The 27,279-nt window shown below is 38.6% G+C and overlaps 1 protein-coding gene across 1 annotated transcript in view; it reads left to right on the top strand.

Moving 5' to 3' along the window:
• LOC106971974 (uncharacterized) overlaps positions 1-27,279 on the top strand; it is a 328,414-nt gene that overhangs the window by 40,880 nt on the left and 260,255 nt on the right. Inside the window, exons 2-4 of the mRNA XM_053223149.1 lie at positions 1,674-1,734; positions 7,678-7,744; positions 8,045-8,221. Coding sequence (XP_053079124.1) covers positions 1,723-1,734; positions 7,678-7,744; positions 8,045-8,221 — 256 coding nt within the window. The 5' untranslated portion in view covers positions 1,674-1,722. The remainder of the gene's footprint in view (positions 1-1,673; positions 1,735-7,677; positions 7,745-8,044; positions 8,222-27,279) is intronic.

Below are 27,279 nucleotides of genomic sequence, written 5' to 3'. Positions count from 1 at the left end.
ATTCTGACCTCATTTCATGATGTTACTGATTCATACTGTATTCTATCGCATTCTAAGTATCTGTGCATAAAGATGTCTAAAATGCAGCCTGCTGTGAAGGGAGAGAAGTGGTTTGCCTTACTTGAAAGTTTCCTGAGCACTAACTTGACGTGAGTAGAGGCACCTTGTGTTTTTTTGGCTCGTACAGTTTGGATTGTATGCCTGCAAGATAACATTTATGATGACAATAACATGAGACAATTTACAAATCACAGGTATCTTAAAGACAAATCTTAACCCTTAGAATAACAGTGCTCGGAAATACGTGCTTTTGAATACACTTCGGTCCCTGTGCGGTGGCAAAAATAAGCAAATCAAACTCCAACTTCTGCTATTTGGCTAAAATTTCCTCATTTTGATATGGACTCTTTTCCTTTAAAAACTTTTGTACGCACTTCCCTCATTTTAGGATGTAGTCAATATAATCTTTGAATCTTTTATGTTACTCAGACATAAACGAGTACGTTTTACAATTAACACTGGAAGGACTGAGATCTTTCATTTTTCAACATTGTTAGCCATAGAAGAGCTCATACGCACATTGTGAAGTGACTTTTTAAAACTACGATTGAGAGCTCTCCAAATTAAAAAAAAATCAAAATGTGTCCCCTGTATCATTCATACATGATGTACTTTGTTTTACTGCCAAATACTGATAACCATTTTGAAAGGGCAAATTCCAAGTTTAAAAGGCTCTTTCGGCGAATGCTTATGATAATCTAATAAATGCTGGGACTACATTGCTCGTTAAAAAAATTCTCACTTATTATTATTTCCATGTATTTTTATAATCATCTGGTCCCAGACTGTGTTCTAGGGCAGTATTTTTCTCAACTGAAACAATATCAAATGTAATCACTGGCAGATTAAACCTGATAATTTATCCCACACTGCCTTTCACGAAAATTTGTGTACGCATCTTTGGTGGATGAAGTTCTCAGAATTTAATCTGCTTGGTCCTTAAGTGCATATACTTGTCATGGACTTTATCAGACGTTATCTATTTTTGACAGTTGCGACCCTGGATCCTGTTTTTTAAAGAGATAATGTAGTACAGCTAACGAAAGCCTCAACAGCACATTTTTAGCATAATTTCAGGGCAGTCTGAGTTAGTCACCTCTTGGCATACAACAGGAAGGTTGGACTGTTTTAATCAAGTCTGAATTTTTCCCACGCATTACTTTCGTAAACCGTTTTGTGAATATTCACTGACTCAGTTTAGTAGAAGTCTGGAACAACAATAAAAACAGGACCCCAAATCAAAATCTGTTGGCTCGACACGGAGTGTTTAAGGGACCATTAAGTAACATCCTAGCTCTCTAGCCCCAAATTGCTTCATATCCCTCCTGGTCAGACGAATTTATTTTACTTAAAAAAAGTATTTTTTCTTTTTAATGTTTACTTATTTTCGAGAGAGAGAGAGTGAGACAGAGTGTGAGCGGGGGGAGGGCCAGAGAGAGGGAGACACAGAATCGGAAGCAGGCTCCAGGCTCCGAGCTGTCAGCACAGAGCCCGACGCGGGGCTCGGTCTCATGGACCACGAGATCATGACCTGAGCTGAAGTCAGACGCCCAACCGACTGAGCCACCCAGGCGCCCCTATTCTACTTTTTACATATTATTTGTCTTTTTTAGGGGGACTTGATTTAAATCTGTGCATCGCCAAGGGCAAGGGGCCGAGAACATGGATAGAGAGGTAAGATGCCTATAACCGTAGTTCCCTCTTCTGATTTTTTCCTTTAAAAGCAGCCTTTCAAGCTTTATTTTTCATAATATCATCCATGGACTTGAAAAGTACAGGAGGAGTGAGCAGAAATTTAGCTTCCTTGGTAGCACTCACGAGTAAAGAGGATGATTAACGAAGTGTAGCAGACAATGTAATAGCAAAAGAGAGTCTACGGAAGTCAAACAAAAGTGCCTTCAGAATTTCCAGGGATTCCCATGATCCATAATAGGACCTCACTGAGCCCGTCCACTGTTTCTATTTTTGATTAGATTTATAAACACAGCAGCACATATTTTCATGTGGCTTATCGCCCAGGGGCAGAATTAGGTTGACTGCCCTGAAAATGTGAGGCTTGTGAGTTTGGGGCAAGGGCTAGAGCGAAATAAGTAGTGTAATTGTTTTTGTGGCGAGACCGTGGGACCTCCTCTGTTCTGAATTACACATGGCTCAACCCTTTGACCTGACCAGACTCGGCCGTGGCTGACAGAACTCCTAAAGTCGCATGAGAGGGTCCATCACTGACGAGCTGGGACGTTATCTGTCAGGCAAGATGTGGGCCAGCAGCCACAGTGAACTATAGAAGTTACAAGTGAAACAATATTTGTGACCACCTTGGCTTCATTAAGCTTGTCGCCGTAGCAGTTAGCACTGTAACAGAAGGTGCCAATGTGAGGGATTTCTGGAATCCAAATGTCACACAAATATATATATGTATATATATATACATATCATGTATATATATATCATGTATATATATATATATATACATATCATGTATATATATATAATGTGTATATATATATATATCCTGTTATTCTGTTTCAATATATTTTCAATATATATTCTATATATATATGTGTGTGTGTGTGTGTGGATATATATATATAGTTTATATATATTCAGCATATTACATTGTTCTCATATATATTCAGTATATATTCTGTGTATGTGTATATATGTGCATGTATATATTTAATTTATACATACATAGATTTTACTAAATTTTGGATAGTCTTCAAGGATATTTTGGAAAATTATCTGAACATTATTATTATGATTTTTTTAAAAAAAATATCCACAAGGTTTGGGAAAATGTCATATGCCTTACTTCAAGTTCTTTCACTTAATTTACATTCTTTAAAAATAGATGGTGGCTCACTGATATAACTCCTCAGAGCTAAGGGGGCTGCAGAGGACTTCCAGAAAAGGTTGGAGAGAATCATGGGCTGGCACTTTTGCATTTGTGGAGAATGTGCTCTGTGATTTGCATGATGATATCACATATACATCTATCTAGGTATGATTTGGAACTCAGTCACTTGAATTTTTATTTTCCATCCAGTCAATTAAAAGTTCAAAGATAATACAAGCAGAGAGCGTTGGTTCACTTTCAGACACTCAATATTATTTCCCAAACCAGTCTTTCTCCTGTAACATCCCCCAATTTTTTTTATCAACTTTTTTTTCATGGCCAATTTTATAAATTAAGGGTCTCTCTAGGTATTTTGTGCTTACAACAATTTGGAAAGAACCTAGCGTTTAAAGTTTTTCTCTCTCATCTGAGACAATTGAATGCTGATTTAATTCTTAGTTACATGGCATTTAAATTTTCCTTTAAAGAATACACAACTTCACTGCATTTTTTCTGAGTTGCATTTTTTTTTTTTACTCTAGGAATTCTAAAACACGAGAATATGGTGGTCCCTATCAAATTATTTAGAAAAGGGGAGGTCCCCCAACAAAACTGCATTCAGCCTTACCCAGTCTTGTTCTCATTAGCAATGAAGAGTTTGCTCTCTATATAATCCAACATGGAATGTTCAGAGCAGACAGGTGCAAATTGCAAGCTGTTTCACTTTGGCTGTTATCCCTTAAATAGACAAAGTAATAGACCGGGAGAACAAAAAAGGTTCCAGCTCAAGCTGCATAAGTGAAAGTCTTAACAGGGACCGACCAGCTGGCTAGGAGAACTCAGTGTAGTGAATACTAAATGTTACCTTTTTGCCACTTGCCCAGGAAAATGGCTTCAATGACAGCCCCTGCCTTTTAGGACTGAGATGCCATTCCTTCAAGACAGTCTTTTGCTTTATTGTAAAGGCAGCAATGTGGCCCAAGTGGGTGAGAACAGAAGCCAACATACCTGTTCCTGTTTACCATCATCACACTCCTCCCAGCAATTCAGGCATGATTGGGTTCCTGGAGGTGGACCAGATCCACAGTATTTCTATCCATGTCTATTTTTTTTTTTTTTTGGTTTTGTTTTCTGGCTGATCCAAGCAAAGCCCCACAGCAGTGAAACGACGAAAACAATCTCCACCACTCCCTCCTCCCCAACAAGATGAATCTGCTGAGCTAGTCTGCTGGAAAACACAAAACAAAACAAAACAACACAACAACAACAATGAAAAAACACAGTTGTTCATGTCAGGAACACCTAAATTAATTTCATGGAAGAGACGTGCCCTGCCAGAATGTGTAGGAATCTAAGGCATGTTTCTGAAAGGAGGCCCTGACTCTGTCACTCCTAAGTGGCCTCACATTGTGACTTGCCGGTCGTGCTCTGGAACCGCTGTCCGGAAGATGGAACTGTTTGGTGCGCGCAGAGGCCCCTGGCGAGGTCGGACTGTGAGGTGTCCCCGCGCACGCGAGGGGAGGCCGACAACCCCCAGCCGGCCTTGTTTACAGCCGGACAGAGGAAAACAGCTAGACACAAATGAGGGCTGACGGTTTCATCACGCACGATCGGTTGATCCCAGATGCAATCTGACTGCCCTGAACCGAGCGATGATCTGTGCAGTATGCAGTATTCACTTTCTTGCTGGTCTGTGCCCACCAGGCTGGCCGCGCCCCTCGGCCATGGCTTTGACTGCAAGCCGAGCTGAGCGCTGCGCTGGGGGGGACCCCATTCCTCCCGACGACAATCACATTTTTTAAAAAACTTCCTACGTGTGGCTCGCCACTGGTTATAAATGAGTTTGTTGTTGTTCGTGTTCTCGACTCTGTCGCGGTATTATTACAATTATTATTTTTTCAAGTTGACCATGTTGCATGAAAAGGCATTTGTTGTTCTTTTGGACGAAGAGGATGTGTATTGTCCAAAACACTGTCAGGTCTTACCAATTCCAGGCAGGTGTTTTTGTTTTTGTTTTCCTTCTTTTTTTCTTTTCCCCTCTGTTCAAATCACAAAGTATTTCTTGCTTTCTTCCACAGTACGTATTCCATATTTAGGGGGATAATCTTAACAAAACATGTTTGAAAGACCGGATTCAGCACTATTTAAGCACACACGCAAAACAAACGTGTTCCCAGAAACTGCTTGCTTTGATTTGATGTAGAGTTAGGTTATAGCAATGAAATAGCAACGTAAAGGGCAGAAAAATAAAAGACATCAGGCCTATCTGTGTTGGTTTGGTCAAGATTCTAAACATTCTGCTTTTCTTCAGGACTAAGTAGGTATCAGTGAGAAGCAGGAAGGTACTGATGATCAAATTTTGTTTCTCGATTTGATTTTTGAAATGCCATATACATATTTAATAGGTTGATGTGAGCTTATTAAGAATAATAACAAGTTCCATAAATAAGCTAACTTAACCAGTGGCAAAGAATGAAGGCATTAATGTGAAATAGAAGCAAAGGTTCGTTTGCACGAGCTGGGGAGAGAAAATCTCATCAGGAAGGAGGGCATCTAATCGAGGTGGGGTGGTTGAAGGTGCAATTTACCCCCTTTAAAGGTGCCCATGTGTAGAGAGGAAAGCGGAAAGGAATTGGCCAAGGAGAGCACTGGGAAATCACTGCCCGTTTCCTCTCGAACATGTGTTAGTAGTAAAGAGGTCACAAAATACAATCCCTCACTTGCTAATCCCCTCCAAGAATTTATCTCTGGTGTGTACAATCAGACTTGGCCTTCCTTTTAAATACGTGAACTCGTGAAAAAAATATCTTTGAGACCTTTTTAAACATTCGAGAGAAAGCACATAATTTCATGTGAAGCCCTTAGTAAGGAGATGAGGTCTATTAATAGGCCACATCCATCTACTTAAAAGCGTGTTTAACTGGATCTGAAAGGAGTTGACGTCGCAGGATTACTGAACCACGTCAAGAAGACTCCTACCTGCTGCCACTTTAGATGGAGGCTGTGAAAAAAAAAATCATACTTCACCCCCTGTCTTCCTAAATGTGGGAACATTCTTGCAGTTCTGAACTACTGTTTGTAAAAGTTTACCGAGTTTTTAGTGCCTGTCGTCTTCTGCGTTTAATTTAAAAGTTGAGAAGGGATGTAAATTAGTGAAATGTATTCTCTCTTGTGATTTCAGCGTACATTTTCATACACGACCCTAATACTACACATCTTAGGATTTCTATCAGGTTGCGATGCTATTTTTATCTTTTAAATAGAGCAATTGCACAGAATACATCACGCTACTTTGACAGTGGATGTTAAAAAGAAATATCAGAATTCCTGAAAGCAAGAAAAAAGTCTTTACAATTATTGGACTTTTGTCTAAATAAGAGTCATTATGCATTTCCTTTAAAAGAAAATCTCGAAATACTAGAAATTTTTTTTTGGTGGGCGGGATTGTGATTTTTACCCCTGTGGGGCTCTCTTCACCACCTTTTTAGAAAAAAGATCTCTGGAGTACATGTTTTTCCTTGATTTCGTTTACAGTCACATTAAATACATTTTGTTTTAAACCTATTGCACACTATTTGCCTTATGTTTCAAAGAGGAGATTCTCAGAAAAACAGGTCCTGCATTTGGGTTGGCTACGTGGACTATTTGCTCCTAAATCTTTAACATGCTTTTATGATACCAGGCTATTTATGCAACCTGTTGTATTATGATTTAATTGCTTTCTGATATTTATAAGAATAAGGAAAGAGGTTTTTAAAAAGAAGTCGGATTTTTTCCAAACACTGTAACGCAAAATGGCAATGTTAGAAGCTCCAGGAGATCTAGTAAAAGCAATGACACAGGGTTGTAAAATGGACATGACATTTTGTTATTCTGAATCCAGTCGTCAGAAACTTGATTTGATGCGTTGTCTGATACGCCATCTTTACATGTAACCGTGGCTTGCTCATTTCTACATGCTTTATCTTTCTGGCTCTTTGGCTTATGGCTAACCTAAATTTTATAATTTAATCTGAAACTTGAGCATTTCCACCACGGATATTTTTAAAATTTAGTCTGACAGTTATCAAGGATTCATTTGGAACTTGTAGGAGTCTGAGGACTCTAATAATATTTCTGGCTATTCATTTTCATTTTTGAACATTTATTATGCATTCTCATATTAATGGCTTTCCCAGTCACGTAATGAATTCTGGTTTTCAGTGAGGTGGCATTTTATGAAATTTGTGTAAGTCCCAGGAGACTATGAAACTCTGGCATTTCACATCATTTTGACTTTTGCTGAAATTTTGGATCATGTTTATCCCTGGTTAGATTTCAAGAAGGAATTAATTCACACGCTGGAACTTAGCAGTTTAAAACAAATATGGACACAAGCAAGCACCAACGCTGAGCACGTTTTCTACAAGATCATTCTATCTCGCTGAAATGAAATGGCATCATAGCACTGTCTGAATTCCTGTCAATCCTGCAGTGCAAGCTTCTCTGTGCAAATTGGCTAGTGTCCTTAATTTGTTGAGGGCCCTTTGCATTAATTAAAAATGATAAAAACAAAGTATTTGAACGTGACCTTCATTTGGCATTTGTATTAACTTTTCTTATCCTCTTTTATTTAATTCTTCCACTTCTGTTGTTCAATTAGTGTTTGACCCCTTTAGGAGAGATGTAAATTAAATGACATTTCAATGCCATCCCATATTTAAAATCCTGTGTTAGTTGTGGATCATAAATGATGATCTTCATTCTTTAGCTAATTTATTCATTTAACAATTTCCCTCCAGAAGTTTCGGCAGAAGGCTCTGAAGCAAACTAAGCAGAAGAAATCCAAGTCGGCTGAATTTCTGATGGGTGAGCCTTGCTTGATGAGTTATTGCTCATAATTTGTGTAAGGATTAATTAACTAATTACAGACAAATGGCTGTGGGCGAAATTTTGCTCTTGCTTGTCAGGGTGCAATTTGTAATTATTTTAATCATTTATTCTTTTTTTTTTTTTAAGAGTTAATTTTAACCTAATTCTGTTTTGGTGACATTTGAGGATGATACACTTGAGTCTTTCCGCACAAGAATTACTGGGAGGAATTTTCTGCTTGTCATTGGAATACATTTTGCTTTAGAATGATCTTCTGACCTCCTTGTTTTGCTCTAGTTAAAGAAGATAGAGAGGCTACGGAAGGCATTGGGAACCCAGCTTTTAACGTGAGCAGCCCGGATCTCTTAGCACATCAGACTTCAGACAGGAAAGTTATTAGACGTGACACGCTGGATCCTACCCTTGCAGCTCACCAACAAAAATTCAGGCTGCTGGCCTCTGCTGAACCAAAAGGTGTGACTTCAGTCCTGATTATCTTCATACTCGCTGACAGTTGCCGTGCTTCTGATCTAACCTGGGCATCCTGGAGCCGGCATCAGGCATTCCATCCCAGCGTGTCTGCACAGGCTTCCTGAGAGGCTCTGGATGCCACGCGGAGGGCACACGTAGGATCTGTTTTGCCATTGGTATGCAGGCCATAATCTCATATGTGAAGGTTGCTGAGCAGTGAATCCAGTCTTGTCTCGGGGTGCTGAGATGGAACGGGTTCAATCTCAGGACATCACACTCTGGGGCAGATAGGGGATGAAATGCTGACACTCCCATTTATAGGATGCCATTGTGCCAGTATGTTCGTAAATGATGCGGGCCTCTCACTCTGGGGCCTTAAGACCTCAATGGCCCCTTCCTTTGGAAAAGGACAGTTTCTCTATAGGTTGGGACATCTGTGCTAGGAGCTTCACTTAACATCTGCTAAATGCAGAAAGCATGCCTTAGTAGTTAGGATTTATCTGCAGGAATCCACATTCACCCACAGTTTCCTCCGTTTTCTGGCATAGGGCTATTTCCAATAGTTAACTATTTAAAAGATTCTACCCAAGCAAGGGGAATGCGTACATACTTAGCATCGGGCTGATACAAGATGGCGGACTCCTAGAGAGAGGGAGAGAGACAGCTCTTCTTCTAAGCTTGGGCCTCTTTGCTGCCAAGAGGGAAAGATTGTTTATTCTGTACCTATCGAGAAGGAAGTCATTAAAACTTGCTGTCTTTGCTCTCGTCTTCATCCATCGAACAGGACAAAAGACATCAGAATTGAATGACCAGATAGCTTTTTGAAAGGGAGCTGTCTGAAGTAATGAAGCATGAGCTGGCACAGATGTGTTTCTCTGCTGGTCCCACTTAGCAGCCTCATCGTGATTTCCACCTGTACAGAGCAGGCAATCCAGATCCCCATGGGTTAGCATGGTGTACAGAGCATTTATTGTACCAATTTTGATTCCTAAGGCTCGGGGGAAATTCTACCAGCCTCTAGATTTCTGCATGCTACGTCATATCATGCGTGTTCTAATCAGTGAATTTGGCTTGGCTTATTCTCCTTGCATGTGTCTGTGTGTGTTTTTCTGGAAGTCTGTGAAAAGTGGCTAGATGTAGGGCTATCGCTTATGAAAATAAAAGCCTCCGTTTGCAAGTGCTTAGTATCAGTTAGTCGCTATGCTAAGCGTTTTATGTGCACTCTCTTCTCTCATTTGGTACTTCCTTGGGCATATTAGGATACATATCAGCTAATGCAATAGAAGCCTCAATAACAGAGGCTTAGGCTTGCTCTAGTACCTTCTGTTTTGTTCCTTTGGATTCCTTAAGCTCGTTCCCATCTGCATGATCCAACATGGCTTGATATCAGCTCCATGTTCCAAGCTCTGGGAAGGAAGCTGAAGGTCACAGACCCAGAATTACATGTATTGTTTCTGTTTATAACCCTCTTGCTGGAAACCGGTCACCTGACAAGTCTAGTCACAGAGACCGGAAAATGTTACCTGGGAGTCAAGTTTCCAGCTGCAACTGGGGGGGTTCGTGAATGTATATTGTATCCAACCGGTAGACTCTACATCCAGTATATTTTATTACTCTCCTCATTTTATAGATGAGGAAATCTAGGTTTTAACTTGACTGAAGTAAGAAAGAGAATAAATGGTGGAATAAGGGATTTAAGCCAAGTCTTGTTTGACTCCGTGATCTCCACATCTCACCCCACTGCCATATACCTTCCCTCTTTTTTTTTTTTTTTTTTTTTTTTTTTTTTTATGGGACATGCCACAGGGCATTGTGCAGGAAGATCAAGACAACATCTTGAGAGGTTGCTGACATATTCAGAAGGGAGACTCTAGAGCTGGGTCAGACATTCAAGATCAGCGACCTCCCAAGCTGGCAAAGAAAATTCTGGCAGAGTGACAGATGTTCAGCAGCATGAAGGAGACTTAGGGACCCATGGCATTCGTCTGGCTTCTTCTTGTTCAACCCCGGACTCTGAAGGAAAACTTCTGGTACCTTCAGTGCAAAGATTTTTTTTTAGGTCTTTGGTTCCTGTGGTGGGAAATTAGTCTTTCTTATGGAGCTAGGGTGTTTCACCGCAAGAGAGAAGTGTGTCCCTTAGCACAAATGAAGGCTGGAGCAGGCTTTTTTTTTTGTTTTTTTACAAATTTATATTCAACAGAGGTGTTCAGGTTTTTTCAGTAGGAATTCTTATTCTCCGTGATCCCAGAAGACTAGAAGCCTACGTGGAAACCTTGAATTTTAAGTTTTTTGATGAATATTCAGAAGTGGAGTACCAACTTGATGGCTTGGCTGTTAGAAGCTGAATAAAGCCAGTCATGGAGAATAATTACATTTATGGTACAGTAAGTGTTGGTGAGAGAGGATAGGATGAGGTCTATGAAAAGGATGACATTTGTGATAAGTGTTGGGGCAGAAGTAATTATGGGTAAGTGTTATAAAGTAGAAATATAATGCGAGCCACACACACAACCTTACATTTTCTAATAGTTCACATTAATAAAAAGAAACTAGTGAACTAATTTTAATAATACATTTTATTTAAAACAATAGCTACAAATATCTACAAATATTATTATTTCAAGTAATAATCAATGTAAACATTTAAAGATACTTCACTTTTGGGGGGGGTATGAAGTCTTTGAAATCTGTGTGTGTTTTACGTTGACAACAAATCCTAACGTGGGCTAGCCTTATTTCAAGTACTCCATAGGCTTATGTGGCTGGTGTCTCGTACTAAGCAATGTGATTGTAGCTAACTACTTCTGGAAGTTTAGCTGTGCAAATCTGCATGGTAGATTTTCAAGAACTCTTAGAGAGCTATAACATCCCAACACCCCAAATGCTGCTTAACCAATATTGACCCACTGTATAATATTCCCAACATGGTCTCAATTGTACTTGTTGTTTCTAATATCAGTTCTATGATATTAAAGAAGTCTGAACACAAAGGGTATTCCCAGACATAGGCTGAGTGAGTTCTGCGTGCCAGGAAATAGTAGCTTCTCCATGATTTTAAAGAAGGCCTATACCAAAGGCCAACTTCCTTGATGCTGGTTTTGTATGTAGGAGTTTCCACGAGACGAGTATAATTGCTTAGGTAAACATATATTGCTTTATCACTTTTACATATGCCTAAAATTAGAATTTATGTTCCTCTGTTAGTGTTTATCAACCCTGGCTATATATGAGAATTATCTAGAAGTGAGAGACTCTTTGGCACTCATAACCTTCAGGATGGTCGTTGGGTAGGTCTACATTCCAAGTTTTCTACAAGGCATTTTGATGGACAGCGTGGGTTGAGACCTGCCACTATGGGCCTCTTCCCATATCTGGGAGATAGAAGGTAGTAATTGTCATGAGTGACAGTTAGTTGGCCTGGTTCTGGAAGATGGAAGGAGAGAGAAAATTTTGTGACTCAAAGGTAGAGAGAGCAGAGTGGAAGGAACAAAAAGAAACTTTAGATGGAAAATCCAGAAATGATTTATTATCATCCTGACACAATCAGCCAGACATTACATAGGTAGGGGTTATACCATCTGTCTTCTGGAACATGGTCAACATTTAGAAAAAAAATTATTTGCAGGGTGCCTGGGTGGCTCAGTCTGGTAAGCGTCTGACTCTGAGTTTCGGCTCAGATCATGATCTCACAGTTTCATGAGTTCAAGCTCTGTGTCAGGCTCTGCTCTGACAGCAGGGAGCCTGCTTGGGATTCTCTTTCTCCTTTCTCTCTGCCCCTCCCCTGCTCACACTGTCTCTGGCTCTCTCAAAAATAAATAAATAAATAAATAAATAAATAAATAAATAAATAACTTTAAAAATCAAAAAAAGAAAGAAACAAGTTATTTGCTACATCTCTATTCAAACCCACCCTGTTTGCCTGCCTTTGAGAGACCCTCCAAAAAAGGATTCAATTGCAAATCAAATGTACAATTTTACGGTCAGTGAATGAAGAAGAAATATGTGATTTTAGAAACTTGAGATATTATAGAACACAGTGTTTCTTGTTAATATTAAAAAAAGAAAATTTTATATCATCTACCCATGTGATTACTTAGGCAAGAGGGTAATTAGATATTTCCCTCATGGTATTATTACAATGAGCATAAATTATCATCCCATAAGTAAATATCAGTATATTTCCACCTTTTAGATGCTTAACAAAAAAACATTAGTAAGAATTATGGGATTATTTTTGGTCACATGTCCTCTGTTCCATCATGCCCAGAACTTGTGCTTTGTGTGTGTGGACTGTTTTTCCAATCCCAGCTCATCCTCTCTGCTCATTGCCAGCTATGCACTGATCTGATGATGATGAGCCCATGGAAATTCAGAATTATAGTACTTGCAGAGGGGGCACCTGGATGGCTCAGTTGGTTTAGTGTCCAACCCTTGATTTCAACTCAGGTCATGATCTCAGGTAATGGGATCAAGCCCCACATTGGGCTCTGTGCTGACATTGTGGAGCCTGCTTGGGATTCTTTCTCTCCCTCCCTCTCTGCCCCTTGACCACCCCCCACCCCAAATAGTCATTGAAGAGGGAGAGTGGCAGAGAACCACTCAGTGTGTGTGTGTGTGTGTGTGTGTGTGTGTGTGTGTGTGTATGTGGAATCCCAGTTTAGCTGATTCAAGTATGTTCAGTCTAGGACTCAGTGCATGTCTGAGGATGTGTGGTTTAAAGGAACCCAAAATGAACATAGCTTTTAGTGACAAAACTGATACAGAAGTTTAGGTTTTCTGATATGTCAGTGATTTGGTCAATATCTTAGCAGTTGGACAGAAATGCCATTTTTTAAAAACCTAGTTTCCTTTAAATATTGGGTGGAAATTTAAAAGATACTTTCTAGCCATCAGATTAAGGAATTACACTCTATCAATGAAATTCCATATTAAATTCAAACATTGCTAAGCTTTTCTTTAGCTGCCATTTGGCCGGCTCATTTATTGCATTTCCATTTAAGAAAAAAGTAAGATGACTCCTAGGAAAGGGTTAATTCCAAGTAAGAGACAGTCAGACACACAAGCTTGATGTCATGCCAACAGCTCAGGACCAGAGAGGAAGGGAAATTTTTTTTTTTGATTTGACTTTATCTTTTATTTTTTAAAATTTACATCCAAATTAGTTAGTATATAGTGAAGCAATGATTTCAGTAGATTCCTTAATGCCCCTTCCCCATTTAGCCCATCCCCCCTCCCACAACCCCTCCAGTAACCCTCAGTTTGTTCTCCATATTTATGAGTCTCTTCTGTTTTGTCCCCCTCCCTGTTTTTTTCTATTATTTTTGTTTCCCTTCCCTTATGTTCATCTGTTTTGTCTCTTAAAGTCCTCATATGAGTGAAGTCATATGATTTTTGTCTTTCTCTGACTGACTAATTTCACTTAGCATAATACCCTCCAGTTCTATCTACGTAGTTGCAAATGGCAAGATTTCATTCTTTTTGATTCCTGAGTAATACTCCATTGTATATATAAACCACATCTTCTTTATCCATTCATCCATCTATGGACATTTGGATTCTTTCCATACTTTGTTTATTGTTGATAGTGCTGCTATAAACATGGGGGTGCATGCGTCCCTTCAAAACAGCACACCTGTATCCCTTGGATAAACGCCTAGTAGTGCAATTGCTGGGTCCTAGGGTAGTTCTATTTTTAGTTTTTTGAGGAACCTCCATACTGTTTTCCAGAGTGGCTGCACCAGCTTGCATTCCCACCAACGATGCAAAAGAGATTCTCTTTCTCCGCACCCTCGCCAACATCTGTTGTTGCCTGAGTTGTTAATGTTGCCATTCCGGCAAGTGTCTCATTGTGGTTTTGATTTGTGTTTCCCTGATGATGAGTGATGTTGAGCATTTTTTCATGTGTCAGTTGGCCATCTGGATGTCTTCTTTGGAGAAGTGTCTATACATGTCTTTTGCCCATTTCTTCACTGGATTATTTGTTTTTTGGGTGTTGAGTTTGATAAGTTCTTTGTACATTTTGGATACTAACTCTTTATCTGATATGTCATTTGCAAATATCTTCTCCCATTCTGTTGGTTGCCTTTTAGTTTTGCTGATTGTTTCCTTCGCTGTGCAGAAGCTTTTTATTTTGATGAGGTCCCAGTAGTTCATTTTTGCTTTTGTTTCCCTTGCCTCCAGAGACATGTTGAGTAAGAAATTGCTGCGGGCAAGATCCAAGAGGTTTTTGCCTGCTTTCTCCTCGAGGATTTTGATGGCTTCCTGTCTTACATTGAGGTCTTTTATCTACTTTTAGTTTATTTTTGTGTATGGTATAAGAAACTGGTCCAGGTTCATTCTTCTGCATGTCGCTGTCCAGTTTTCCCAGCACCACTTGCTGAAGAGACTGTCCTTATTCCATTGGATATCCTTTCCTGCTTTGTCAAAGGTTAGTGGCCCATACGTTTGTGGGTCCATTTCTGGGTTCTCTATTCTATTCCATTGATCTGAGTGTCTGTTCTGCTGCCAGTACCATAATGTCTTGATGGTTACAGCTTTGTAGTATAAGTCTGGGATTGTGTTGCCTCCTGGTTTGGTTTTCTTTTTCAAGATTGCTTTAGCTATTTGGGGTCTTTTCTGGTTCCATACAAATTTTAGGATTATTTGTTCTAGCTCTGTGAAGAATGCTGGTGTTACTTTGATAGGGATCGTGTTGAATATGTAGATTGCTTTGGGTAGTATCAACATTTTAACAATATTTGTTCTTTCTATCCAGGAACATGGAATCTTTTTCCATTTCTTTGTGTCTTCTTCAATTTATTTCATCAGCTTTCTATAGTTTTCGGTGTATAGATTTTTCACCTCTTTGGTTAGATTTATTCCTAGGTGTTTTATAGTTTTTGGTGCAACTGTAAATGGGATCGATTCCTTGATTTCTCTTTCTGTTGCTTCATTGTTGGTGTACAGGAATGCAACCAATTTCTGTGCATTGATTTTATATCCTGCAACTTTGCTGAATTCATGAATCAGTTCTAGCAGTTTTTTGGTGGAATCTTTTGGGTTTTCCATACAAAGTATCATGTCATCTGCTAAGAGTGAAAGTTTGACCTTCTCCTGGCCGATTTGGGTGCCTTTTATTTCTTTGTGTTGTCTGATTGCAGAGGCTAAGACTTCCAATACTATGTTGAATAACAGTGGCGAGAGTGGAAATCCCTGTCTTGTTCTTGACTTTAGGAGGAAAGCTCTCAGTTTTTCCCCATTGAGCGTGATATTAGTGTTGGGTTGCTCGTATATGGCTTTTATCATCTCGAGGTATGATCCTTCTATCCCTACTTTCTTGAGGGTTTTATCAAGAAAGGATGCTGTATTTTGTCAAATGCTTTCTCTGCATCTATTGAGAGGATCATATGGTTCTTGTCCTTTCTTTTATTGATGTGATGAATCACGTTAACTGTTTTGCGGATATTGAACTAGCCCTGCATCCCGGGTATAAACCCCACTTGGTTGTGGTGAATAATTTTTTTAATGTATTGTTGGATCCGGTTGGCTAATATCTTGTTGAGGATTTTTGCATCCATGTTCATCAGGGAAATTGGTCTATAGTTTTCCTTTTTAGTGGGGTCTCTGTCTGGTTTTGGAATCAGGGTAATGCTGGCTTCATAGAAAGAGCTTGGAAGTTTTCCTTCCATTTCTATTTTTTGGAACAGTTTCAACTCTTCCTTAAATGTTTGGTAGAATTCCCCTGGAAAGCCATCTGGTCCTGGACTCTTGTTTTTTGGCAGATTTTTGATTACTAATTCGATTTCCTTACTGGTTATGGGTCTGTTCAAATTTTCTATTTCTTCCTTTTTCAGTTTTGGTGGTGAATATGTTTCTATGAATTTGTCCATTTCTTCCAGACTGCCTATTTTGTTGGCATATAATTGCTCATAATATTCTCTTATTATTGTTTTTATTTCTGTTGTGTTGGTTGTGATTTCTCCTCTTTCATTCTTGATTTTACTTCTTTGGGTCCTTTTCTTTTTCTTCTTGATCAAACTGGCTAGTGGTTTATCAATTTTGTTAATTCTTTCAAAGAACCAGCTTCTGGGTTTATTGATCTGTTCTACTGTTTTTGTGGTTTCGATAGCATTAATTTCTGCTTTAATCTTTATTATTTCCTGTCTTCTGCTGGTTTGGGGTTTTATTTGCTGTTCTTTTTCCAGCTCCTTAAGGCATAAGGTTAAGTTGTGTATCTGAGATATTTCTTCTTTCTTTAGGAAGACCTGGATTGCTAGATACTTTCCTCTTATGATTGCCTTTGCTGTGTCCCAGAGGTTTTGGGTTGTGGTGCTATCATTTTCATTGACTTCCATATAGTTTTTAATTTCTTCTTTAACAGCTTGGTTAGCTCCTTCATTCTTTAGTAGGATGTTCTTCAGTTTCCATGTATTTGTTACCTTTCCAAATTCTTTCTTGTGGTTGATTTCGAGTTTCATAGCATTGTGGTCTGAAAATATACACGGTATGATCTTGATCTTTTTGTACTTACTTAGGGATGATTTGTGTCCCAGTATATGGTCTATTATGGAGAACGTTCCATGTGCACTGGGGAAGAATACATATTCTGCTGCTTTAGGATGAAATGTTCTGAATATATCTGTTAAGTCCATCTGGTCCAATGTGTCATTCAAAGCCATTGTTTCCTTGTTGATTTTTGGATTAGATGGTCTGTCCATTGCTGTGAGTGGGGTGTGCAAATTTTGATTACAGTAGTGTTTGCCAATCATATTGTCCCATGATCTAATCCCCAGGCATTTCTTCCTGGTTTTTTGGGAGAGGGTCTTGGAATAAGAACTGAGATCTCTGTCAGTTGTTGAAGAACCACAATGGTTCTACCTGCTAACTCGTGTAATGTGGAGGAGTACCTTGTGGGCAAAGACTATGTATATCCCTTCACTTGACATTGCCAATGGCACATGGGATGGATGGAGGCACGAGTCTAAGGTCTGATCAGAACAAAAGAAGATTTTGGAGAGAAAGTGCCATAGCCTAGAATGGGTACCAGCAAATATTAGTATTGGAGGCAACAGTGGTCACTGGAGGTGGCCCCAATGGCAGCTCTGGAATTGACAACAAATGGTTTTCCTGTGGCTTCATAGAGTGGAGGCGCCACCATTGATTCCATGATGAGAATGGTTTGAAAAACTCCTCTGTTAGTAGAAAAACCTTTACATAGGCAGCAGCAAAGCAGAAGGAGGAGTGGTAGAGAGAAAAAATGGCAAATGTTCTAAAGACACTGAGGGAAATTAGTTTGGGCATATATGATCTAAGGCCTTAGATCCTTCCAGCAGAGATGAGGGGTAATTTGAAATAAGGGTAGGAGATCCATAATAGTTGTGCCTGAGCCAAAGATCATGGATTACGGTTACAAATGTGACTCTAAATCTAATTTCAGATTGGTGTAGCCATTAAAGTTACACCTGCACAAAAATTTGTAATAAAAATAACTTGTAGCGCACATGTAAAGTGCATAATTCAAATTGTCTGAGCCGACATGTGATGAGAATTGTTTGTCCCCATAGTGCACATAGCCTAGGTTATTTTAGAAGTCATGTTGTATAAAACTGTTTACATCAGTCTCACTTGTGGCTATTTTCCCCTTAAGATGGGAAACAAGTGTTATATGAAATTTATAGAACATTTAAAATTTTTTAATGTTTATTTATTTTTGAGAGAGAGACAGACAGAGTGTGAGTGGGGTTGGGGCAGAGAGAGAGGGAGACACAGAATCCGAAGCAGGTTCCAGGCTCCAAGCTGTCAGCACAGAGCCCGACGTGGGGCTCGAACTCACAAACTGTGAGATCACGACCTGAGCTGAAGCCAGACGCTCAACCGACTGAGCTACCCAGGCACCCCTAAATTTATAGAACATTAAAAAATATATATTCTTTTTGCTTTAAGACATTTCAACTGTTATTAAGATGAAGGAAATAGACAGGCAAATCATTTGCTTTAGGTTTATTGAACTGACCTGGATTTGTGTCTGTAGACCCCATTTGGCTCCTAAGTGAGTTGAATCTCCTTCATTGACCTCAAAGGCTAAAAATAAACACTCAGGAATGTATCCTTCTTTCTGAAATGAAGAAATATTTTATGGAGATACATGAAAGATAAAATATTTGGTCAGTTTATACAAATCAACACACATCAATTTGTTTACTTTCCTGTTTTTTTTTTTTTTTTTTTTTTTAATGGAGTAAGAGTCCTAGAACAACATTCAGTTTGGGAAAGAGCATTTTAATCAGATATTTGAGTTTGGAGAATTTCAATTGAATAAGAAAAGTTTCATTTATTGTTCTCTCAGAAAGAACTGCCTGCTTACAGTTAATCAGACAGATTTGCCCAGGAAATTAGGAGAACGTCTATTTGTGTTATCTTTTCCTGTTTCTGTTAATGCTAAAATTGAAACCATTGGAAACACTTTTTACCAACCATTCAGCACAATTATTTTCTGTGTTGTCTTCAAGTCGATGTTAGCAAAACCCCTAATGGATAACTGTGTTCGTAAGATAATATTTTATAAAATCGTTCATACATCGTTGGTTGGGATAGGAATTCTTTTAAGAATGATTTTAACATTGAGAGATGTTGCGTTGTTACTCTGGTTCATGGATGAGAAATGGGCTCACACATTACAACCACTGGATCTATTTATACGCCGGTGAAATTTATATAGCTTTAACATAAAAATGTGAGCATAAGAATGTATACGAGGGTGGAAAGGATGGTTAAGAATCTTAGAATCGTGGAAATGCTAGACTGGAAATCACAAAGCTGGTATTGCAGAAGTCCAAGTCTTTTCCTAATATAAACAGCTGCACAGTAAAAGGACAGAACAAAATGTGACAGAACAATGTTTTCTGCCACATTAGCGATGTGATCATCATCTTAGCAGCTGGATGTGTTACTGGATTGTTTACCCGCATCCTCTGAAATAGTTGGTGAAATTTTAAAAGACATAACTTCCTATCAGAATAAGAAGTTACACCATACCAATGCAGTTTCATATACATTCAAACTTTGCAAGCCATGATGTTGACTAGAGTCAATGGTTGCATTTCCATTTTAAGAACAATTTTGTTAGAAGAGTTTTTCGTGACCTTAGTATTTTATGCTCTTAAATATAAATTAGTCCTTCATCTCCAAATAACTCCATTTAGAGTTTCTTTCAGATCACTTTTGTTTTCTATTAGAGAGAATTTAACAGCAAATTGACCAAAAACCTTATTTCAAAAACAACCCAGGGGAAGTCCTGAACCCTTTGCTTTAGGAGATAAAGTGTAGTCATCTATAAATTTCCAGAGTTTTGAGAGAAAGGATTATTAATTAAGATTATTTAAACTAAATCTAATAATCCATGGTATTGATTGCTTCCATATTGAAATGTGCTGCACTGTGATGAAAACATTACTACCTGGGCAGACTGGGTGGCTCAGTCAGTTAAGGTTCCGACTTCAGCTTAGGTTATGATCTCAGAGTTTATGAGCTCGAGCCCCGCATGGGGCTCTGTGCTGACAGCCTGGAGCCTGCTTTGGCTTCTGTGTCTCCCTCTCTCTCTACCTCTTGCCTGCTCACACTCTGTCTGTCTCTCTCTCAAAAATAAATAAACATTAAAAAAAAATTAAGAAAACATTACTACCTAAGTGAAGTCTTAAATATAGTGCATAAATACAAGTAGCCTTAGATCCATGAGGAAGACGTATCATTAAACGAATGATGGCGCAATAAAAAAGGTTAGGGTGGGGCTCTTGGGTGGCTCAGTGAGTTGAGCGTCCCACTCTTGATTTCGGCACAGGTCATGATCCCTGGGTGGTGGGAACGAGCTTCGTGTTAGGCTCTGCACTGACAATGCAAGCCTGCCTGGCATTCTTTCTCTGCCTCTGCCCCCCTCCCCTCTCCCCTGCTCACTTTCTCTCTCCCTATCTCTCTCTAAAAAAAAAAAAAAAAAGATTAGAGGGTGATTGATGTTTAATTTCAGGTAGGTCCTAATTTGAAAGGCAATATTGCACGCTACATACATTAATTTATTTACATGTAGAATCATGCTGCCAGGCTTCAAGCTAGAAAAAAAAAAAGGAAATCCACCTTGATATTTTTGGAAGGACTTTGAAACGTGTAAAAAAAATAGTGTATTTATACTTCACCTTTGAATTATCGCCATTACTTAAGTAATGGAAAGATCTTCTTGTTTAGGAGCTAGCTACTTAGGGACACACTCTACCGCTGCAGATTTGAGGTCCAAGGGAGCACAGGATGCATTAATGCCTTGAGGTGCTGTGGGATAATGCCCTGCAGGAATTATGCACTCAACGGCACTATGGTGGTTTGAAAGTTAAGATGCCTCATAATCTACCACGAGGGAGGGCCTTCGGGGAAGAAAGAATATGGCTCAATTAATTAGTACTTGTTAGCAAACTTCTACTGTTACCCTATTTAGATTTTCAAATTACTGATACCTCAAATACCCACAAGATGTGGAAAGGAAGTAAGAATAAGCAGTTGAGAAGGCAAATTTGCCCAACAGGGCACCCGTTCTGGAATACAGGGTTAGTGGTCAAGTAATTGGCACAGGCTAGCTTTTCTATAAAGATGAAAAAAGAACTATTATCCGTTTGCTGTTTTTAACCCGGCTGTTAAAGAAATTCATGCCTTTCAGTTTGAATTTCTGAGTAAAATGAATACTCTTGATGACGACCAACGGACTCCTATGCAAAATCTAATATAAATAATTTAATTTTTGAGAGCGCTCTGGAGCTTTTCTGGGTGTTCCTTTTCTTAAAAAACTTTTTGTTTTAATGTTTATTCGTTGAGAGTGACAAAGAGACAAAGTGTATGGGGGAGAGGGGCAGAGAGAAAGGGAGACCCAGAATCTGAAGCACGCTCCAGGCTCGGTGCTACCAGCCAAGAGCTCGATGTGGGGCTCGAACCCACAACCCATGAGGTCATGACCTGAGCTGAAGTTGGATGCTTAACCCACTGAGCCACCCAGGTGCCCCTGGGTGTTGCTTTTCTATACTCATTTTGTCTTCTAAGTGGCTATTGTTGGTATTTAGAAAAGTTAATGATTCTTAACGATTTTCTGGTTATTTTCAAGCTATTGTGCCAATAATATCTCCTTTGTTCTAAAAGTTTTTTGGTTACATCTCTTATGCTTTCATGGTAGGGAAGCATATCATCTTCAAGTAATAATTGCATAAGATACAATGATTTTCAATAGTTTGAGCTCATCTACCCCTTTATTTGTTCTAACTGCTTTGGCCAAGATTTCTAAGAGAGTGCTGAATAATAGTGTTGATAGTGAACATCTGAATCATACTTTGAGTTCTTGTCATTAACTTTTATTTTTGGATGTTTATTTGGGTTGTGTTGTTCTGTTTAAATATTTACTATAATACTATGCTTTATCACAGTAAGACGTATTCTTGTATGTTTAGTTGCCTTTAAGTTAAATGTAAAATATGTTTGGGGGTGCCTGTGTGACTGTTGATTAAGTATCTGACTCTTTTTTTTATTTTAAATTTTTTTTAAGTTTATTTATTTTTCAGAGACAGAGAGAGAGAGAGAGACAGAGTGTGAGCAGGGAGCGAGAGGGGGAGACACAGAATCCAAAGCAGGCTCCAGGCTCTGAGCTGTCAGCACAGGGCCCGATGGGGGGGCTCAAAATAACGAACCGCGAGATCCTGACCTGAGCCGAAGTCGGACACTCAACGGACTGAGCCACCCAGGCGCCCCCAGCATCTGACTCTTGATCTCAGCTCAGGCATTGATCTCAGCCCAGGCATTGATCTCAGCCCCACGTTGGGCTCTGTGCTGGGCATGAAGCCTATTTAAAATATATATATATATATATACACACACACATATATTTTATATTTTATTATATTATTTATTATATACATAATATATTATAATATTGTATTTATATATTACAATATTAGATATTATATATTTACTTATATTTATTATTTATATTCTATATATTACAAACATAATATATATGTGTGTGTGTGTATATACACACACACATATATATGTATATATATATATATAAAATGTTTGTAAATCAACCTTATAAAACAGTATTTGGATTGATTTAGTATTCTAAGGCATGTATAAGTTTGACATAGTTTTCACTTTCTATATTCTATCACAGCCCCTGATTTCCACATATGTACATGTAAACTAGCATTGTGGACATTTAAACCTGAGTTCTTCACACTGGATTTTCAAAGAGGGGAAACTAGGAAGATTTCCCAAATGTATTCATAAAGTGCATAGCAATTCAGTTTCATTACACTTACGTAGCCTTCATGCCTTTAAAAGGACTAGTGTTCGGGAGAATATCCTAGTTTGTAAAATTTTGGTGCATGGCTAGCATCATAGAATGTAAACCGTTTAGTTAGTGATTTAGTTTGCATGTGGTTCTCCTATTTTTATTTCACTGACAGTATATCACAGAAAACATGATGGTTGGTGATAAAAGGCTGAGTTGAAACAGGTGGATTCACAGGAAAAGGACAAGAATGGAGTCGATAAAAACCTCCCAAGGAACAGATAGATGCCTTCAGATTTTCTTCCTCGGGAGCTAATGGAGCTGATTTGAAAGGAAGTGATTGCCTCGTTGAGCCAAGACACTGCCATGATTCACGCTAACCTTCCTCTGGTGGGCAATTTCGTTCTCGCTCTTACAGCCCCCAAGGAACTGCATGGGTGCACACTGGAGTATTTCCTGACCAAAGTTCATGTACACTGTAATTTAAGTAAAAGCCCTGATTACATTCTGTGCTGCTCTGAGTTAAATGATAGGAAAACCTGATATGTGTGGAAGGGCAGAGGCAAGTACATGTGTTCCCCACCCCCCGTTCAGTAAAAAAATAGCACAAGAAATGAATCAACTGAGGCTGATTCTAAACATTGAACGGCTAATTCTAGGAAGTTGGAAACAAAAATAGAGTACCAAGAGTACCTGTAAGACCAGTGTCCTGCTTTATTAATTTATGTATCACATCCAATTGCTTCAATGCATCCTGTAAGATATATATTTACACGTGGGGCTGTCAGATTATTCATCTGAATATAACAAACAGTTAAATGCCAGCGAAATTAGAATCTGTTGTATGTATGTTGCTAGATGCCCTACTTTGAATTTCTCAGTGGGTCTATTAATTTTCCTGTGAGATGATTTTAGATATATCCAAATGCATATTCTGAATGACTAGGGCACTTTCAGAAATTTATCCTATTAGCAACCTACCTTCTGGTAATTTACACCCTATTCAAAAGCCATCCCACTTTATTATATCCTCACACTATCCAATGAAACTTGAGCAAAGGAGCTAGTAGTGTTAGGATGAAGTCTGTTGTTTCTGAATGTATCATAGGTTTGCTGTGCTTTACTGTCTTAGACTACTGGATTTAGCCTACTGTATTCAGGTTAGTGGTTTATCAGGGCAAGACATAACCGTAAAGAGGAGGAATTGTTCTGTCATTTAAGTGTAGGTTCTTATCTGACTCATAGGCTGATTTATTGTATAGCAAGAACTTGGCAAAATCATAAGACGTTATAAATAATAGGTTTTAAGTATTGCAGTATGGCTTCACTATCTCTATAGTCTTGAGAATATAGTGATTTGATCTTGAGTGTAATTCTTAGTGTGAAACAAAGGCATATGCAAAACACGTGACCCTTACTCATCCTTGAGTTGTGTCATCATCCTTATCTGGCTCTCATTTTTTCCCACGACACTTATCACCATCAAAAACCCCCCCCACAAAACCTATAAAATATACATATTTGTTTGCCTTTATTCTTCCACTCCCAGAATGCAAGCTCTGGGAGGTGAAGGATATTTGAGCATTTTACTTTACTGACATATTCACATAAAAAGCACTCAATAAATACTGGTCGAATGAATAGATAGGAAACGTCATACCAGCAGAAAATGCAAAAACATAACAATCATTTGAACAAAAACATGAGTTAAACTCCATTCTGGGACTAGTGAGGAAGTCTGGACGCCATTACTTACTGTACGATATTGTAACTTCAGGGGACTGAGCAAAATCGAACAGCATCTGCTAACGAAACATGCTTCTCCTGTCTTTACGCTCTTTGTATCTTTTTGCCTTTGCCCATGTTTCCCCTTCCATGAAAAATTCCTTTCCCCTGTAGTTTTAGATTTGGCTAATTCCCGATCACATTTTGAAACTTAACGTCAGGTAGCAATTTCTCCGGGAGTCTTCTCTAAGTCCTCAGTATTATGGGTTAGATGTTCCTGCTATGTGCTAGAACAGAACTCCTTTACCACAGTATTAAATCTTACCAGACTGCATAGTTTCCCTTCCTTGTTCTCTGAGCTCATTGTGCTCTGAAGGCAGAGGCCATGGTGCTTTGTTTGTTCCTTGTTAAAATCCACAAACATAATATTTTGTTCCTAGAAAGCACTTAGTTAAAGAGTAAAGGGAAGAGGGATCTTGGAGGAAAGGATAGAGGGGGTGGGGAATAGAAAGGAAGAGATGAATAAAGAGTGGGAAAAAAGTCGTTCAGTTAATCAAGACAAATCATCTCAGACAGGGAAGAATTTGCAGTAGGTTTCTGAGAAGGGTTGATTTAACAAATGAATTCAGATGTTATGAGTACCTCTGTGTGCCAGGCACACTTTTAGACCCCGAGGGGGCTGCAGTAAACAAAGAGATAATGTCATTGTCCCCATGGAACAATTTTATTTTAGGTTAGTCTGAAAACATGTTTTTTAGGTTTTGATTTTTTTTTTTAGTAGGGGAGACAGACAATAAACAAGCATAATATTATAGATCAAGTATAATATATGTTATATATTATATTGTATATGTAACACAATGTACAACATGATGTAAAATATAGTGGAAAATACACAAATTGTAAAAATATATGAATTATACAACATATATGAATTTTATAAAGACATATGAATTAAGATATAGGAATTATATAAAAAATTAATTATATAAATATATGAAATAGAAATAATGAATTCTATAAAATATATAAAATACATGAAATATATATTCATAAAATATATGAATTATATAAAATATATGAAAAAATATGTGAATTATATAAAATATATGAAATACAAAAAATATATGAGTTACATAAAATATGTGGATTATATGAAGGCATATGAATTATATAAAAATATATGAAGTTATGAAATATACAAAAATGTACAAATTACATAAATTATATGAACTACATAATGATATATAAATTATATAAAATACATGAATTATATAAAGATATGAATTATATAAACTATATGAGTTACATAACATTAACATAACAAGATAACATAAGATAAGAAAGATAAGATAAGCTAAACTTTGGGGATGCTAAAAGGGAACCTGTGGATTGCCTGTCTTACTTTGTAAAGATTCCTTATTAGCGTTTACCTGTCCTCTCCCAGAATGCGGAGCACAACATAAATCACTCCAGGCATGGCATTTATAACTTACATGTGTGCCTCTGCCCAGAATGAATGTGGGAGGAACGATTTGCATAGATGTCAAAACCATACATGGACCTTTGAGGGGCCCACCTCCCAGGGGCTTGCGGAAGCACCCAGCCCTGAGGGGACACTCGGGGAGGGGGGGCTGGAGTCTCCCAGCAATCCCAGGGGGCAGGCCCCCTTGCACAGCTGGGCGGGACCCTCATCTCTCCACTGACAGCAGGGATTGAAAATGGTTACGAACCAAATAAATTTGGCTAATACATTTGGTTACAAAGCAAATCAACTTCTCCAGACTTTTGGTTAAAAATGACTTCCCTCTGTTTCTTTCTCCAAGGTCTTGATTCTCTCGGTGTTATTTACTAAGTCGTTTCAGGAGACAAAGAATTGAGTTTTGTACTTGATGGGGGGAGATTGCAGGATCTGGGCACCGATTGTTGACGGCTGTCGCTTCCATTAATAGTAAGAAATAGACCACCCCCTGCGCTCTCATATAGGCGAGTTATTTTGCGAGCATATGGAAGACTGAGCTTAGGGTACCACAGTGCTTTGTGGTAGAGGGGGAAAAAAACCAAAAACAATCACAGTGAATGAGGGAGAACGGTTGTGTTATTGCAGTACACAAGACTTTGATTACATACTGCCAAGATTCCTACCAGCCTAGTAGTTGTTGACAGATAAAGTAACAAAAATGAAACTCATTTATTTATTTTTTTCCTTTATTGAGACCTCAAGGAAAAGCAGATTTTCAGTTCTTGTACTTACTACGTTGATGGAACAGAGACTGACAGCAAAAATGTGCCAGTCCAGAAATATAAATTAAACCTCGGTTCATATCAAAATTCCATTTAGTCTTGGAAAAGGAAACGCTGGTTGGATTATTTTTGATCCTAAATCAAATATACTGTGGAGTATCACCGTGTGCCTAGTATATGTTAACCCTTTCCTGTGAATAATATTTTCAAAAGTACTATTGTTTTCAGACTACGATGCTTTATTTCTTGGACAGTGTTGGAGGCAACTTGAATTATCGTCAGAGTAGGTTATATTTTACTGAGTTCAAATTACTAGCAACGGACGTGTACATTTTGGTCTGCAGGAAGTATGAAACTAGATTTGGAAAATTGATAACAGGCCCTTTTCTCTCTTACAAAGTCATATTCGATGCTGCAGGTTGATTATCGAGATAAGGACAAAGGTAAATGGGAAACATAAAGTGAGAGTTTTTGGTTAGTTTGTTGAGAGCGTTGATGTGTTTTGACCAAATTTCTGACTGCATCATTGGTAACTTCCCTTCATGTAACTTAACTTGACAGAACAAAAAAGACCTATAAGCAATACCATCTCTCACTTTGTTTTCTTTTTCTGTCTCTCTCCCTCTTCCTTCTTTCCTTCCTTCCTTCCTTCCTTCCTTCCTTCCTTCCTTCCTTTCCTTCCCTCCTTTCCTCCTTCCTTCCTCCCTCCCTCCCTTCCTTCCTTCCTTCTTTCCATTCCTTTCTTCCCTCCTTTCCTCCTTCCTTCCTCCTTTCCTTCCTTCCTTCCTCCCTTCCTCCC

The sequence above is a fragment of the Acinonyx jubatus genome, chromosome B2 (genome assembly GCF_027475565.1).
Source record: "Acinonyx jubatus isolate Ajub_Pintada_27869175 chromosome B2, VMU_Ajub_asm_v1.0, whole genome shotgun sequence".
In the NCBI taxonomy this organism is placed as follows: domain Eukaryota; kingdom Metazoa; phylum Chordata; class Mammalia; order Carnivora; family Felidae; genus Acinonyx; species Acinonyx jubatus.
The sequence above is the reverse complement of the archived record's forward strand: the minus strand, read 5'-3'. Positions and strand labels throughout refer to the sequence as shown.